Consider the following 15654-nt stretch of genomic DNA (forward strand, 5'->3'; position numbering starts at 1 on the left):
CATCATTGCCACATCAATGCCACATATCAGTGTCCATCTGAGCTGCCTTTTAGTGTCACCTATCAGTGCCAGTCAGTGCTTCTAGTCAGTGCCATATATAAGTGCTGCCTTTCAGAGCCCATCAGTGATGTCTGTCAATGCCCATCAGTGCCACCTACCAGTGCCTCCTCATCAGTGTCCATCACTGCAGCCTCATTAGCGCACATCAGTAAAGGAGAAAAATCACTTATTTACAACATTTTATAACAAAAACTAAAAAAAACTTTTTTTTTCTTCAAAAATTTCAGTGGTTTTTGGTTTGTTTAGCAAAAAATAAAAAACCCAGAGGGGATTAAATACCACCAAAAGAAAGATCTGTTTAAAAAAAAATGATAAAAATTTCATATGGGTACAGTGTTGCATGACCGCACAATTGTCAAAGTGTGACAGCGCTGAAAGCTGGATATTGGCCTGGGCAGGAAGGGGGTATAAGTGCCCTGTAGGCGAGGGGTTAAAGTGCACTTTATAAAGAGTTTTGAACAGATAAGACTTTTTTTTACTTTTTTCTGACCTACGGAACGGATTAATTGGTTTTCAATGCATTCCTTTGGGAAACCGCGTTTCGGTTTACAAATTTTTCGCAATACGAAACGTCCCAGAGAACGCATTAAATTCGTAAACCGAGGTACGCCTGTATAGGGGGTTATTCACTAAAACTGCATGGTGCAAAACCTGCAAAGAAACCAATCAGCTTCCGGGTTTTATGGTCAAAGCTTAATTAAACAAGCTGAAGTTAGAATCTGGCACAGCTATGCATGGTAGCCAATCAGCTTCTGAGTGCTCCAGTTTTAGTAAATCTCCCTCTTATGCAGGCCATAGACGGGTCGAAAATTGGCCGATTTTTCTTTTAAAAAAACGAAAAATCGGTCGTTCAAGCGGCCGACGTTACCAGCAACGTTAAAAAAAACGGCCGATTTTCATCCCGTCTACAGCCGGCAAAAAGTGTCCCTGCAGAGAGCTCCGCTATTTCTTTGACAGTTCCTTGACATTTATAGCGGTTGCAACAATGTATCTATTTGTATCCATTTAGGATACAGATGTTTTTATTTGGAAACAAATAGATACATTGTTGCAACCGCTATACATGTCAAGGAACTGTCAAAGAAATAGTGGAGCTCTCTGCAGGGACACTTTTTGCCGGACTGGAATTCCTCTTCTTCTTCATCCTCTTCTTCTTTTTGTCTTCCTCTTGCAGGTCACTGCTCATGCGCAGATTTTTTTATCGGTAAAAAAATCGGCCGATTTGCCCACCATTGCCGCGAAAATCAGCCGATCGGCAAAATCGCCCGACTTTCTTTTCCAACTTTACCGATAAAAAAAATCTGCCAAAATACCGAAAAACGAACAATTAGCCCACTAACAATCCGAAAATCGGCCGATTTTATTTTCGGCTGAAAAATCGGCCAATTTTTGACCCATCTATGGCCTGCATTAGGCTGTTTTCACACGGGCAGACTGATTGGGTCCGCTGTCCGTTTTTTTTAGGCAGACCCGATCTGACCCTGCATTAGTCTCTATGGAGCGGTGGATGTAATTGGTTCTATATCCAATCCTTTCTGCTAAAACAGACAGATGGGGATCCGTTCCCAATCCTCCTAGCAAAATGGATGGCAGTCAGGTGTAAACAGACAGGCAGTCCATTTTAATCTATCCACCCATAGAGAGCAGGCTATGTCTGTGTCCGCTCTGCATAAGCGGAGCACACACTAACAAGCCATCCGATTGCGCAGTGGGGATCAGCAGACTGATTCTCCACTGAGCAAGTGGACTCTGCCCCATGTGGAAGGGGCCTTAATTCAGCTTCTAACATCAACGATATTTCAATATAAAAAAAAACAAAAAAAAACAAACATGTTCCTTAGCTCCCCTAAAGTTCCAGCCAGCCTCAAAAAAAAAAAAAAAAAAAAAAAAAAAAAAAGCCACTGGGGTCCTGATGAAGACCATTTTTAAATCAGGGAGGAAAGTCTCACCTCATCCGCTCCATGGTCCTGCAGCTCTTTGTAGAACTTCAATGAAATACTGATCATCACTTTTCCCTTGTCACCGTTGGGGTTGGAGATGTGATACAGAACGCCATCAAAGTCTAAGAAAAACCAAGACAACATTAGGATTGATTTGCAACAAAAACAGAGACTGTGTGCACACCCAACACAATGTAGGTAATTCCTTAACTGAAAGGGTAAACATTGGGATGGAGAAGAGCAAAAATCAAAAGTGGCCAAGTATACTTCAATTCTTATACTTACCTGAGCACCAACCTCGGTCCAGCAATGTGCACAAGAGCAGCTGTTCTCCCATGCTCTCTCCTTCAATCACAGCCAGTGAGGAGGGAGCAGGGGGCGGGGCTGAGTGTCAATGGACAGGAGCGAGTGCCCCCATAGCAAAAGGCTTCCCATGGGGGCACTCAGAAGGCTGTGGGGGAGACAGAAGCATCAGCAGGGGACCACTACACAGAGCAGGTAAGTATGACATGTTGGTTTATGTTTTTTAAAATTTACGTTTCGTATCACTCTAACCACGATGGCTACAGCATGATCAGCTATTTCTGGGAGGGAGTCTATAACCGTCCTCCCATTACCATGCCCCGAGGTGCACATCAGGCACGAACGGTGATCACAGATTGCGGCAAAGGGCCAATAAGAGTGGCCCTTTACCATGTGACCAGCGGTGTCCAATCACAGCCGATCAGTGTAAACATAAAATGCCAGTCCTCTCCTCACACTGACAGCGCGAGGAGAGGAAAGCCGGTAAGTGGCGATAATCAGGGTAGTGTAGATGTCCCCTGTGATCAGTGTACCCCATCAGTGCAGCCTCATCAGCGCCCATCAGGGCAGCCTCATCCGCGCCCATCAGGGCAGCCTCATCCGCGCCGGAGAAAAATAAATTTACAAAAAACTTTGTATCAGAAACTAAGGAAACCTTTTATTTCGTCAAAATATTGTCTTTTTTTGTTTGTTTAGCAAAAAGTAAAAACCCCAGTGGTGATTAAATACCACCAAAAGAAAGCTCGATTTGTCTCAAAAACAATTATAAAAAAAATTTAGTTTGGGTAGTGTTGCATGACCGCACAATTGTCAAGTGTGACAGCTGAAGGCTAAAAAATTGGCCTGGGCAGGAAGGGGGTGACGTGCCCGGTAGTAAGTGAAAAGCAGACCTTGTACTAAACTCCATCTTACAGAAGGTCTGTATTTGTGGCTTTAAGTGGGTAACATGAATCGGTGGTCTGTGCTTACACAGAAGTTATAAAAATTCTCAAGTTAGTGTTTCTTTAACCCCTTGACGCCAACATCAAACATGCGGCCTCACAGAACTGCATTTTTATCCCTGGAGCCACATATTTGCGGACCTGTCTCACTCCCAGCACAAAGACCGGGGTGTCGCTGAGAGCTCCGGGTCCCGTTCTAATGATCAGGGCCCGAGACTCCCGATTCCGGGTCACATGATCGCTGTGATAGCCCATCAGAGGCTATCACAGCGATCAGTCACTGTACAGCCCGGCCCCCTTTTTTTTTCTCTCTCTATGAATGGAGGAGAGAGATACATTGTATCTCTCTTAACTCCTGGCAAGGGGGGGAAGAAACTTTTTTTTTTTTTTTTTTTAAACAAAGGATAAATAAATATTAAAAAATAAAAAAAAAATACCTAGATCAAGGTTCAGTGCGAGGGTAAGTGTTTGGGTCAGGTTCAAAAGGTCAAGATTTTTTTTTTTTTAAACTGGTATTCGTGTCAGTGTGTTTTAGGTTAAAAAAAAAAAAAAAAAAAAGCGAACTATTGTTTCTGGGCTGTACTACGGGTACAAACAACAAATAACATACACATATATGGTATCGCTGCGATCGCCAAGAGCTGAAAAATTTATTTTGGGTTGTTCTTTGGTGGTAGGTTATGGTTGTAACAAGAAACACAGCTAATTTTTAAAAAAAATATATTTTTTTTTTTACTATTCTGGGCCAGTTTTCCTTTAAAAAAAAAAAAAAAAAAAAAAAAAAAAAAAATCAGGGAGATATCCATTACCATTTACCCCCAAATGAAAGCCCAATTTTTGCCTGGAAAAAAAAAAAAAAAAAAGCGGTATAATCCACCTGGATGTATAAAGTAGTTCTGATGATATGGACGGTTTTACTAACACAGGTCAACGTTGCAAAATTGTGCTTAGGCGTTAAGATTTGTTGTACCCTTAGGCGTGAAGGGGTTAAATTACTAATCTAAGAAGGACTGATGCACCTCTAGCCTCATTTAGTCTTTTATGATTCACGAATACAAAAACGGTGGACCATATGACTGCAATTATAAGAAAAAAAAAAAAAAAAGCCGCTGATACAGACTGTTCCTAGGACTGGGCACACGGTGAATGTGACTCACACTCCATCCAAACATCCCACAAGGAATCTGTTTATCAAAAAAGCTAACCCTTCCCTAGGATGGAGAGCTGTGTGCAGTTTTATATACCGATTTATAAATCCGAACTGCGCTATTTATAATGCTGAAAAGCTCCGCAGGTCTGTTCTCAATCCTGGAAAAGTCACGGCTATTTTTATCAGGAAACCGTGGGAGCTCTCCTGACAGCAGAACAACGGCATGCTACAGCTTTACAATGAGGAGCTTCAATACATTGGATGCCTCATCAGTGCAGCCTCAGCAACGTAGAAGAAAAATGACTTCTTTGCAAAATTTTATAACAGAAACAAAAAAAACCAAACAAAAAAAACAAAAAAAAAAAACCAAACACATTTATTTTATTATTTCAGGTACTTATATATCGCCATCAATTTACGCAGTGCTTTACATATATATTGTACATTCACATCAGTCCCTAACCCTCAAGGGGCGTACAATCTAAGGTAGAAGTGCTAACCATTTAGCCTATCATTGAGGTGTGACATTCATGTGACTTTGGAGGGTTTACATTGAAGTCTATGGCCCTCAAGTCACACAAAGGTCAGACCAAAGTCACATTCATACATACACATATTAGGGACAATTTAGAGAGAAGCCAATTCACCTACCAGCATGTCTTTGGAATGTAGGAGGAAACCGGAGTACCCAGAGGAAACCCACGCAGGCACAGGGAGAACATGCAAACTCCAGGCAGGTGGTGCCGTGGTTGGGATTCGAACCAATGACCCGAGTACTGCCAGGAGGAAGTGCTAACCATTTAGCCACTGTGCTGCCCATTTTGACTATACAAACACTTTAAGAAGGAGCTTCCCTCTCTCAGTCAACATGGGCTGTTTGTAATCCTTATGCCGCTTGCCTTAGTTAACAGATAGGAACGTGTATCATATTTACTTGTGCTTAGCTTTTTTATATTAATTTCTTCCAATACTTCCTGGTTTCCAGGTCTAGGCAAATTATGTCATACATCCCCCCAGATTCATCAGGAGGCTAAGCAAATGCTCCTGCCTGCATGGCTGAGCTAAGGGCAGATGGATTCCAGGAAGCATAAATCTAGGGATGCACCGAAACATATCAGCTGAAAATAGCCCTATAGGCATTTTGCCGATAGGAAACAATTAGCCGATACAGGTGCCCATAGGAGGCTGTGTGTACTGCAGATGTGAGGGGGTGGGGCGGCTGAGAAAGGCAGTGTATACAGGGACTGGATGTCAGTATATGTCAGTGCTGGTTTTTAAATGTAATAACTGGCTTTTTTTTCTTCACCATAGCTCACAGAATTTGTTTCTTTTAGCTGGGGGGAAAGTGACAGCTAAGTTTCCTTTTAGTTTCTTTCCCGAGATAAAAGAAACAAAGTTTTTTAGCTCCGGGGAAAATGAGGGCTAATTCTGTGAGCTATAGTGAAGAAGAAAAAAAGAAAAGCTGGCAATTGCATTAAAAATTGGAACTGACATATAGGGGTTTATTTACTAAAGCTGGAGAGTCCAAAATCAGAATCCCTTCTGCATAGAAACCAATCAGCTTCCAGGTTTCATTACCAAAGCTTCATTGAACAAGCTGAGGTTAGAAGCCGATTGGTTTCTATGCAGAAGGGAGTCTGATTTTGGACTCTCCAGCTTTAGTAAATAAACTCCATAGTGGCAGCCAGTGAGGGAGCCTCTCTGTACACACTGTTCCTCTCCTGCCTCCTCACAAAGAGGACCTGTCACTCATATGCTATCACGTAGGGGACTATTGGTCCCCTATGTGATAGCAATAAACACACACGCACACAAAATTGGAGCCTCCCCAACCCCATATACGTAGACATTTCGGTTTTCGGCCACGTGCATTCTGACTTTTCGGTATCGGTTTCAGCACCAGATTTTCATTTCGGTATACCACTACATAAATCATCTGCCCTTACTCAAGATGGCTACAGCCAGAATTACTAGAGGGTGTCAGTTAAAGCAATGGAGCGCTGCATCACAAAAAATGGCCTGGTCAGGAAGGATTGCGGGGAGGGTAAATCCTCTGGAGGGCGAGGGGTTAAAGTGGTTTCACAGCTAAATAAAGCATGGAGACATGGATGGATGGACGGATGGATGGGGGAGTTAGCTTTGAATATTAAAAATGAATAAAAAAGCATTTTTGTTTTGCAGTGCAAGGCAGCAGTGAATATACACTTTAAAGAGACCCTGTGAGGTCTCTTTAACCACCTCCCGTCTGTCCGTTGTATATAAACGGCCGGACGGTGGCAGTGCAGGGTCGGGTGGTCGTTTATAAACGGCCTCCCCACCCCCTGTTTGTGCGCGCTCCCTGGAAATGCGCAGCACCGCGATCCGGTGCCCGCTGACTCCTCCGGACACAGTGGAAACCCGACCGTCATACAGGACCTGTGTGCGAGGTCCTGATCACGTGATCACTGATTGGCCACTTCTGACATCATTGCTTACTACGTGTGAAATCTGTGAATGATCAAAGAGGTCACATGGTACAAGGCTATTCACAACAGCCTTTTACCATGTGACAAGCTGTGACCAATAACAGCTCACACATTAGTTCTCAATGGTGGCAAGAATGCAGCCAGAGAGAAGGAGAAATGATTGCTTTTACAGCCTTTATGGGTGTAAAAGCAATCAGTGTAAAAGAAAAAAAAAAATCTTCATCACTTCCCACTGCTAGGGTGACAGTATGTAAAAAAAAACAAAAACTATAAAAAAAAAAATAAAATAGAAATGTAAAAAAAAACAAAGTTTAAAAATTATAATTTTTGGTTATAAACTAATTTGGGTTATTTTTTTTTACTAAAAAGATAAACTGAATACATTTTGGCCAAGATTTATGATGAAATATTATTTATTTACAAAATGTTATAAGAAAAACACTTTTCAAAATTTTTGGACTTTTTCATTTACATAGCAAAAAAATAAAAATCCCAGCGGTGAATAAATACCACCAAAATAAAGCTTTATCTGTCTCAAAAAAAAAAATGCTAAAAAATTCATATGGGTACAGTGTTGCATGACCGCGCAATTGTCATTCAAAGTGTGATAGCGCTAAAGCTGAAAATTGGCCTGGACAGGAAGGGGGTAAAAGTGTCCGGACTGGAAGGGGGTGAAAGTGTCCGGACTGGAAGTGGTTAAAGTGTTCCAAGAAGCAGAAGGGGTGATATACTGACCAATCCATGGGACCAGGTCTCCTACCTTCTCTCCGTTCCAGCTCTGCAGCCTCCAACAATGGATGCGTGTCAGATGCCCCTGATGGGTGCTTGTTTCTTCCTTTGACTCTGGTGCAACTGCTGCAGTTCCATGCTCATCCCTTTGTCACCATAGTACCCAGCAGTGTTGTAAAGGAAAGTACCAGTGTGGGAAGGGGGCTACCAGAACCTGACACTTACGGAAATGTCGGATGCCAAAGAGACTAAAAGAGGCTGCAGAGCTTGAAAAGGAGGGAGTTAGGGTAAGGGGAAAGGGAAGTATTCTAGTTCTGCTGCAGGGAACTGGCTTTTGGTTTATAGAGATCTGACACATTTTATTTGTAAATGATTGGAATTAGAAGGAAGTAGATTACCAAGTTTCCATGTCACATGACCATAATGCTAAGGACCGTCACCAATGTCTTATTAGTAAGGCATGGTGAGAACCCCGCAGCAGCACTGAGTGGGTGCAGCCAGGATCTTTATGCACTTTTTGGATATTTCTATGACTTTATAAAGCAATCTGTAAATGGTTAGCACTTCCGCCTGGCAGTACTCGGGTCGTTGGTTCAAATCCCAACCACGGCACCACCTGCCTGGAGTTTGCATGTTCTCCCTGTGCCTGCGTGGGTTTCCTCCGGGTACTCTGGTTTCCTCCCACAAACACATGCTGGTAGGTTAATTGGATCCTGTCTAAATTGTCCCTAGTATGTGTATGTATGAATGTGAGTTAGGGACCTTAGATTGTACGCCCCTTGAGGGTTAGGGACTGATGTGAATGTACAATATATATGTAAAGCGCTGCGGAAATTGATGGCGCTATATAAGGACCTGTGATAAATAAATAATATACCAGACTGTTCCAATCCCCTTTTAGTCTTTTCAAACTAGAGAATTTGCATTGTAGCTTTTAGAATACAAAAAGTGTGACAAAAAATCATTACCTGCAAATGTCATCTCCACCGCCTCTGGTTTATTCCTAAAAAAAGAAAAGGGAAGTTTATTCAACACAGAGAAAAAGACGGCCAAATCTAAAAAGAGCTTCAAAACAAAAAAGGGAACGTTATCTTATTTAACCATTTGCCGCCCACCCTATGCCAAATGGCGGGCGGCAAATGTCATCAGCGTTCCGGGTGGACGCCATATGGCGTCCTCCCGCACATGCGCAGATTGCGCTCCTGCAGAGTGGTGCAGCGGCGCGATCTGTCACTGGCCGTGTATCTCGGACACGGCCGATGACAGATCTGAGTATCGGCCCCGTTGCCGGTACCATGTGACCTGCTGTGACCAATCACAGCAGGTCACATGACAGTTGTATACAACGGATGGCTTCATTCATGCCATCCATTGTATACTAGTGTCTAGCTGTGAATGGTCACAGCTAATCACATGCACATGTCATGTGATTAGCTGTGGCCAAATCACAGCTAAGCACAAAAAAAAAAAAAAAAAATAAAACCCTGAATGAATCGATGTCATTCAGGTAAATGCTTGCTTATAGCAAAGTAATTCTTTGCTATAACCAAATTGTGCAAAAAAAAAAAAAAAAAAATACTGATCACTGTCATAGTGAAATATGAAAAAAAAAAAAATCTTAAAAAAAGAAAAAAAATTTTATAAAAAAAAAAAAATACATATATATTTTTTTCATACTGTCACCAGTCAGTGTCCCTGATCACCGCCATGCCAGTTATATGATGACGCTGTACTGCACTGGTGACAATATGAAAACAAAAAAAATAGTGAAACTAATTTTTTTAATTTCCGAAAAATGACAAAAAAAAAATACAACTTCAAAAAACTCGCCATGCCTGTTATGAAGTACGTTGGACTGTCTACTTTGCAAAAAGGGTTCATTTGGGGGATATCCGTACTGTCCTGACGTTTGGGGGGATATCCGTACTGTCCTGACGTTTGGGGGGATATCCGTACTGTCCTGACGTTTGGGGGGATATCCGTACTGTCCTGACGTTTGGGGGGATATCCGTACTGTCCTGACGTTTGGGGGGATATCCGTACTGTCCTGACGTTTGGGGGGATATCCGTACTGTCCTGACGTTTGGGGGGATATCTGTACTGTCCTGACGTTTGGGGGGATATCTGTACTGTCCTGACATTTGGGGGGATATCTGTACTGTCCTGACATTTGGGGGATATCTGTACTGTCCTGACATTTGGGGGATATCACTTCAGGATTGATCAATATTCAGATCTATCCCATAGTTTGTGAACTCTATAACTTTCCTAAAACTAAATAATACATCCTAATTTGGGTTATTTTCACCAAAGACATGTAGCAGAATACATCTCGGCCTAAATTTATGAAGAACAATTATTTATTTGCAAAAAAGAAAAACGTGTTTTTTTTTCAAAATGTTTGTTTTTTTCTGTTAATTTAGCAAAAAATAAAAACCCCAGTGGTGATTAAATACCACCAAAAGAAAGCTCTAGTTATGTGAAGAAAATGAAAAAAATTTTAGTTTCGGTACAGTGTTGTATGACCGCGCAATTGTCATTCAAAGTGTGAGAGCGCTGAAACCTGAAAACTGGCCTGGGCAGGAAGGGGGTAAAAGTGCCCGGTATTGAAGAGGTTAAATACGGTTTTGGCTAAAATGTATTTTTTTTTTTCAATCTGGACAAGTAGTTTGCCATGAGGGACAAGTGGATTGGGACCCCGATTTGGTCCCTGGACAAGCAGTTTTTTCAAAACTTTCCACACCCCTGAAGCCACACAGTTCAGAACGGCGAGTTGCAAAATGACTGAGGTCACTTCATAAATAGTCATTGGCTTAGCACAGCGTAATAAATGCACCGCTTCAGCCTGTGGTTTCACCACTTCAGTGACACCATCAGAGAATACCAGCAGACAAGACGCTGGACTAGAGTTTAGGTCAGAAAACAAAAAATTTAAACAGAAAAAAAAAAAAAAAAAAAAGAATCTTTCCAGATAATTAAATGAATGACAGATTGATCTGCAGAGGTGCTCCAAGCAGCTGAGTCCAGGCCGGCCGCCCTCTGCGGCTTGTAGCGGCATGTCAGGGAATGTGTGATCTCCGGGCCCGGGCTTGTACTGAAATGTCTCAGAAGAGGAAGTCTGCTCTCATCTTCCTACAACACACAGAAGCAATTTCCCCAAAACGGCTAAACAACCTCACCCTTCATACAGAGATGAAGGCAGACAATGGAACCTGCTGCATAAAGGACTTCACATACAAAGATAATATGTATATTATAAGACTGTTCATTAGTCGATAAAGTTTTTGTTGTTTCGGCATTGAGGCTATATTGACTTGGGTGGCCAGGAGCAGATAGTTACTCTGCTGCATACGGAGGTGGCTAAATAGCGCCTGTGGATGTGTTGATGTGCTGTGATATGACTGCATACAAACCAGCCAATAACCGTCCTCTCCGCTCCTCGCAAGACCTCCTGCTCTCTAGCTCCCTTGTCTCCACCTCCCATGCTCGTCTCCAAGACTTCTGCAGAGTTTCCCCCATCCTCTGGAACTCTCTACCCCAATTTATCAGACTTATTGCCTACTCTGCTCACTTTTAGGCAATCTCTGAAAACCTATCTCTTCAGGGAAGCCTATCCTGCCCTCAGCTAATAATGGAATCTTCTATTCCTCCTACCAGTCCATCCCCCACAGTTACTACCTTTTGTACCACTAGCCCCTCCCTCCTAGATTGTAAGCTCCAAGGATCAGGGCCCTCCTATCCCTCTTGTATTGAACTGTATTGTTGCTGTATTGACTCCCGTTATATTGTAAAGCGCTGAGCAAACTGTTGGCTCTATATAAATCCTGTATAATAATAATAATATATAAATCCTGTATAATAATAATATATAAATCCTGTGTAATAATAATAATATATAAATCCTGTATAATAATAATAATATAGCTGCGGCCAGTCTGTGTGCTGCCAAAACTGCAGAAATGGCGACCTCAGCCACGCATTGGCTCCACCCACGGTCGGTTGGAGGCTCAATTTATGTGTGAGCGGTTAGGGCTCGTTCACACTTGACTGTTTTTCCAACTCTTGTCAAACGCCCCTATAGCATTTGACAAGCGTTGGTCCGGCGTTTGCGGAGAGTTTTTTAACCCGCCGCATGCGCGGTTTAGTGGCAGTTGCAACATGTTACAAATGCCCCACAAACGCCTGTAATGAAATTTGAATGGTGTTACCGCTCCGCAACCGCACCGCAAACGCCGCGTTTGCGGAGCAGCATCATAGACTTGAATAGGAGGCTTTAACTCCTCCTGACTCGACCAGAGGCGTCCGTTTTTCCGCAACGCTAACGCTCCCGTGTGAACAGCACCATGTGCTGCAATGTGCAGAACTTTCCCAGGTGTTTGGGAAGCGGTAAAAACGCTTCCCAAACGCCTGTCTGCCGCTTGCAAACAAGGCTGGTGTGAACGTAGCCTTAGACGGCGCAGGCCTTTGATCTGTACAGGGTACAAATCTAACAGCTGCTGCTGGTCGCACAGAGGGCGCAGGCAGAGTTTGGTACCGCTGGTAAGAATCTAGCGATCGCTGATGGCGGCCACCCCTGGCGCCCCGTAATTGTAATCTCAGGGGGTCCATATATAAAATTTTCATACAAGACTCCCACACCTTTCTCCTGAGGCTCGCTTGTTGTAAGGCATGGGTGTCAAACTGGGGACCCTCCAGCTGTTTCCAAACTACAAGTCCCATGAGGCATTGCAAGGCTGATAGGTACAAGCATGACTCCCAAAGGCAGAGGCATGATGGGACTTGTAGTTTCGCAACAGCTGGAGGGCCGCCAGTTTGACACCCTTGTTCTAAGGGCTCGCTCTCACATGTGGCAGCCCTTACCACACCTCTAAGGGCCCTTCCATACCAGAAACTTTACTTTGTAGTTTTGCATGTACGGCAACACATGTTTGTTTTTTTTAACGTGCATTTGCGAGGCATTTTCAAGTTTGCATTTCCTTTGAGGTCACTTCCGTCATCTTTCTTCTCTGGGCTTTCATGTGCACTTCACAGCATTGTGGTGCATTTTCCACCCTTTACATGCATTTGTGCGCATTTGCAGTGCAGAAAAATGCAGCATGCTGTACTCTCACTGCACTGATGTAGTGTGAACTATGCCCATTGGATAACCTGGATCTTGGACTGTCTGTACAGTTGGAGCGCAATCAATAATGCATCCAACTGCATCTGGTGACAACAGGCCCTAAAAAGTGATCCACAATGAACCACTTTTCAGAGGGCGTTTGACTAGTGGCAATGAGGCGATCTATCCCTGGGAGGTTTCGGTGTGCCCTGTGCACCACGTCCTGTGCACGCCTCTGAATGTCCACCGGGCCCCCCAACATGCCCAGTGCACCCCTCTGCACACCTCCTGAGGTTCATTGTTTGGTGCACCCTCCTGATCATCAACTGGGTCCCCACAAGCCCACTGAGCTCCAACATACCCACCATTCAGCCCTCTGGATTCCTGCTGAGCACCAATGTGCCCGGTGCATTCCTCTGATTGTTGACTTGGCCCCCACAAGTCTAATACACCCTCTGGACACCTACTGGGCTCCAACATACCCGGTACCCTCTGCTGGGCTCCAATGTGCCTGGTGCACCCCTCTGATCATCTGCTGGGCCCCAATATGCCCCATACACCTGTCTGGAGTGCCACTGAGCTTCATCATGCCCAATGCACCCCTCTGGGCATCTGTTGAGCACCATTGTGCCCCGTGCACCCTCCTGATGATCATACCTCAACATACCCCATGAACCCCGCTGGATTTCTGCTGAGCACCAATGTGCCTGGCGCAGCCCTCTGATTGTTGGCTTGGCCCCCACAAGCCCAAAGCACCCCTCCGGACACCCACTGAGCTCCAACATGCCTGGCGCACTCTGCTGGACTCCAACATGCCCTGTGCACCCCTCTGATCATCTGCTGGGTCCCAACATCCCGTGTGTCCTTCTGGAGTCCAGCTGAGCTTCAACGTGCCCAGTGTACCACTTTACTCCTCTACCGGCCCCCTCCATGTCCGGTGCACCCCTCTGGACGCCTGCTGAGCTCCAGCGTGCCCTGGGCACCCCTCTGGACGCCTGCTGAGCTCCAGCCTGCCCGGGGCACCCCTCTGGACGCCTGCGCGGGGCACCCCTCTGGACGCCCGCTGAGCTCCAGCCTGCCCGGGGCACCCCTGATCATCAGCTGTACCCCCATGCAACCCTCTCATCATCAGTTGGACCCCCACATGCCCAATACATCCCTCCAGACACCCACTGAACTTCAAAAGTGCACCTCTTTGATCCCCAGTCATGCCAATTACCAAGTAGACCGCGTCGCCATGACCACACAAATGCACAAGTCGCATCCCTGATGAAGGGATCCTGCGAGGATCAGAAACGTTGCTCCTGCTATAATGATGTGATCGCTTAATAAAGCTTTTGGACCCAGTTTAGAGATCTACAGTGTGCGGGTGACATTCTTCTACCATGACCACACAGGGACCCCACATTCAACAGCCAACCCACAGCTGCCTTCCTGACACCCTCAAAGACTTGGTGCTGCCAGCACCATCCTGCATTACCCCTCCACAGGGGCCCATGGTCTCCCTCAAGGGCCAGCACCCATCTACTCACAGCCCCTCCCACTCATTAAGAGTCCAGAACCCTTTTCCCTCTTTGGGGACCCAGCACCCATGTACTAATTGCCACTCCCCCCATTGAGGGCCCAGCCCACACTCAAAGCCCCTCCCCCCGCTGCGGGCCCAGCACCCACTCAAAGCCCCTCCCCCATTAGGCCCTAGCAACCACTCAAAACTCCTCCCCCCCGTTGCGGGCCCAGCACCCACTCAACACTCCCCCCAGTTGCGAGCCCAGCACCCACTCAAAGCCCCTCCCCCCCCATTGCAGACCAAGCACCCACTCAAAGCCCCTCCCCCATTAAGGGTCCAGCACCCACTCAAAACTCCTCCCCCCATTAAGGGCCCAGCATCCACTGAGAGACCCTCCTCCCCCCACTGAGGGCCCAGCACCCACTGAGAGACCCTCCTCCCCCCACTGAGGGCCCAGCACTCATATACTAAGAGCCCCCCACTGAGAGCCCATTTTCTCTCAAAGGGACCAGCACAGAAGCCACAGTCCCTCAGGACCCTCCTTCCATCCTAATCAGGGACCTCCACCCACTCAGGGCCCCATTCTCACCCAGTCAGAGGACACTGCCTCCACCCACTCAGGGCCACACAGCACATTCAAGGGCCGCAGGGGCCCCTCACACTCACCCGGTCGCCGCATTCTCGAACTTGAGGCCGAGGGTCTCCTCGATGATGCGGTTGTTCACCTCCAGCAGGATCATGTCGGCAGCTCTGCTCTCTCCCCGGTGTCACTCACTGACAGGCCGCCACTTCCCTCTCCCACAGACCGCGAGATGGTACCGCCCACCCCGCCGCTTCCGCCCTCACCCAACATGGCGGCCGCCGCTCAGCCCTGCCCCTCCCCAGCTTGTGATTTCCAGTTCTAAGGATAAACTTTTCCGCCTCCATATTAGTGATATACTCAGTAAAGGGGGCTTCAGCGCTCGCAAGTTCACTTTCATGAGTCTTTTATTCTGGGATAGGAGCTGGAGAGTGCTACTTCCGCCGTACAGCAACATGGCCGCCATTGCCGTACAGAAGCTCGGAAGGCCCCCCCGCGCCCACAAAAAAAGCTGTCCCCGAAGGTGCCTGATTCCCAGGAGCCAGGTACGTCCATGAACAGGGCGTGGTCGGCGGGGCGTGTAAGTTCACGGAATGGCAGACATTTCTTCCTCACCATGGTTACAGGCTGTCCCCGAATTTAAAGGGACAGGCTCAGTGTTTTTATAATTTCCCCTGGAAAAACTTCACAATTTTCAGTATTAAATATATGAAAACCCAATCACTAAACTCTCTTTTACACTTTTACATTTTCATTTCAAAAGTCATTTTTAATCATGAAGAATTAATTCAAATAAAATCTATTGATCCTGCCACGAAATGTCTTGGTCAGTCACTTCCTGTTGTGGGGTGACAACGCTTTTTCCATGCCAGAATATA

At 45.5% G+C, this 15654-nt stretch overlaps 1 protein-coding gene across 1 annotated transcript in view; it reads right to left on the reverse strand.

Moving 5' to 3' along the window:
• Positions 1-15021, reverse strand: part of ARPC2 (actin related protein 2/3 complex subunit 2) — a 52763-nt gene extending 37742 nt beyond the window's left edge. Inside the window, exons 1-3 of the mRNA XM_089654827.1 lie at positions 14863-15021; positions 8557-8591; positions 2010-2122 (exon numbers count right to left, since the gene is read on the reverse strand). Coding sequence (XP_089510953.1) covers positions 2010-2122; positions 8557-8591; positions 14863-14936 — 222 coding nt within the window. The 5' untranslated portion in view covers positions 14937-15021. The remainder of the gene's footprint in view (positions 1-2009; positions 2123-8556; positions 8592-14862) is intronic.
• Between the last annotated feature and the right edge of the window lie 633 nt (positions 15022-15654).

The sequence above is a fragment of the Staurois parvus genome, unplaced genomic scaffold (assembly GCF_062004578.1).
Source record: "Staurois parvus isolate SC_StPar_1 unplaced genomic scaffold, SC_StPar_1.0 ptg000803l, whole genome shotgun sequence".
Lineage (NCBI taxonomy): Eukaryota > Metazoa > Chordata > Amphibia > Anura > Ranidae > Staurois > Staurois parvus.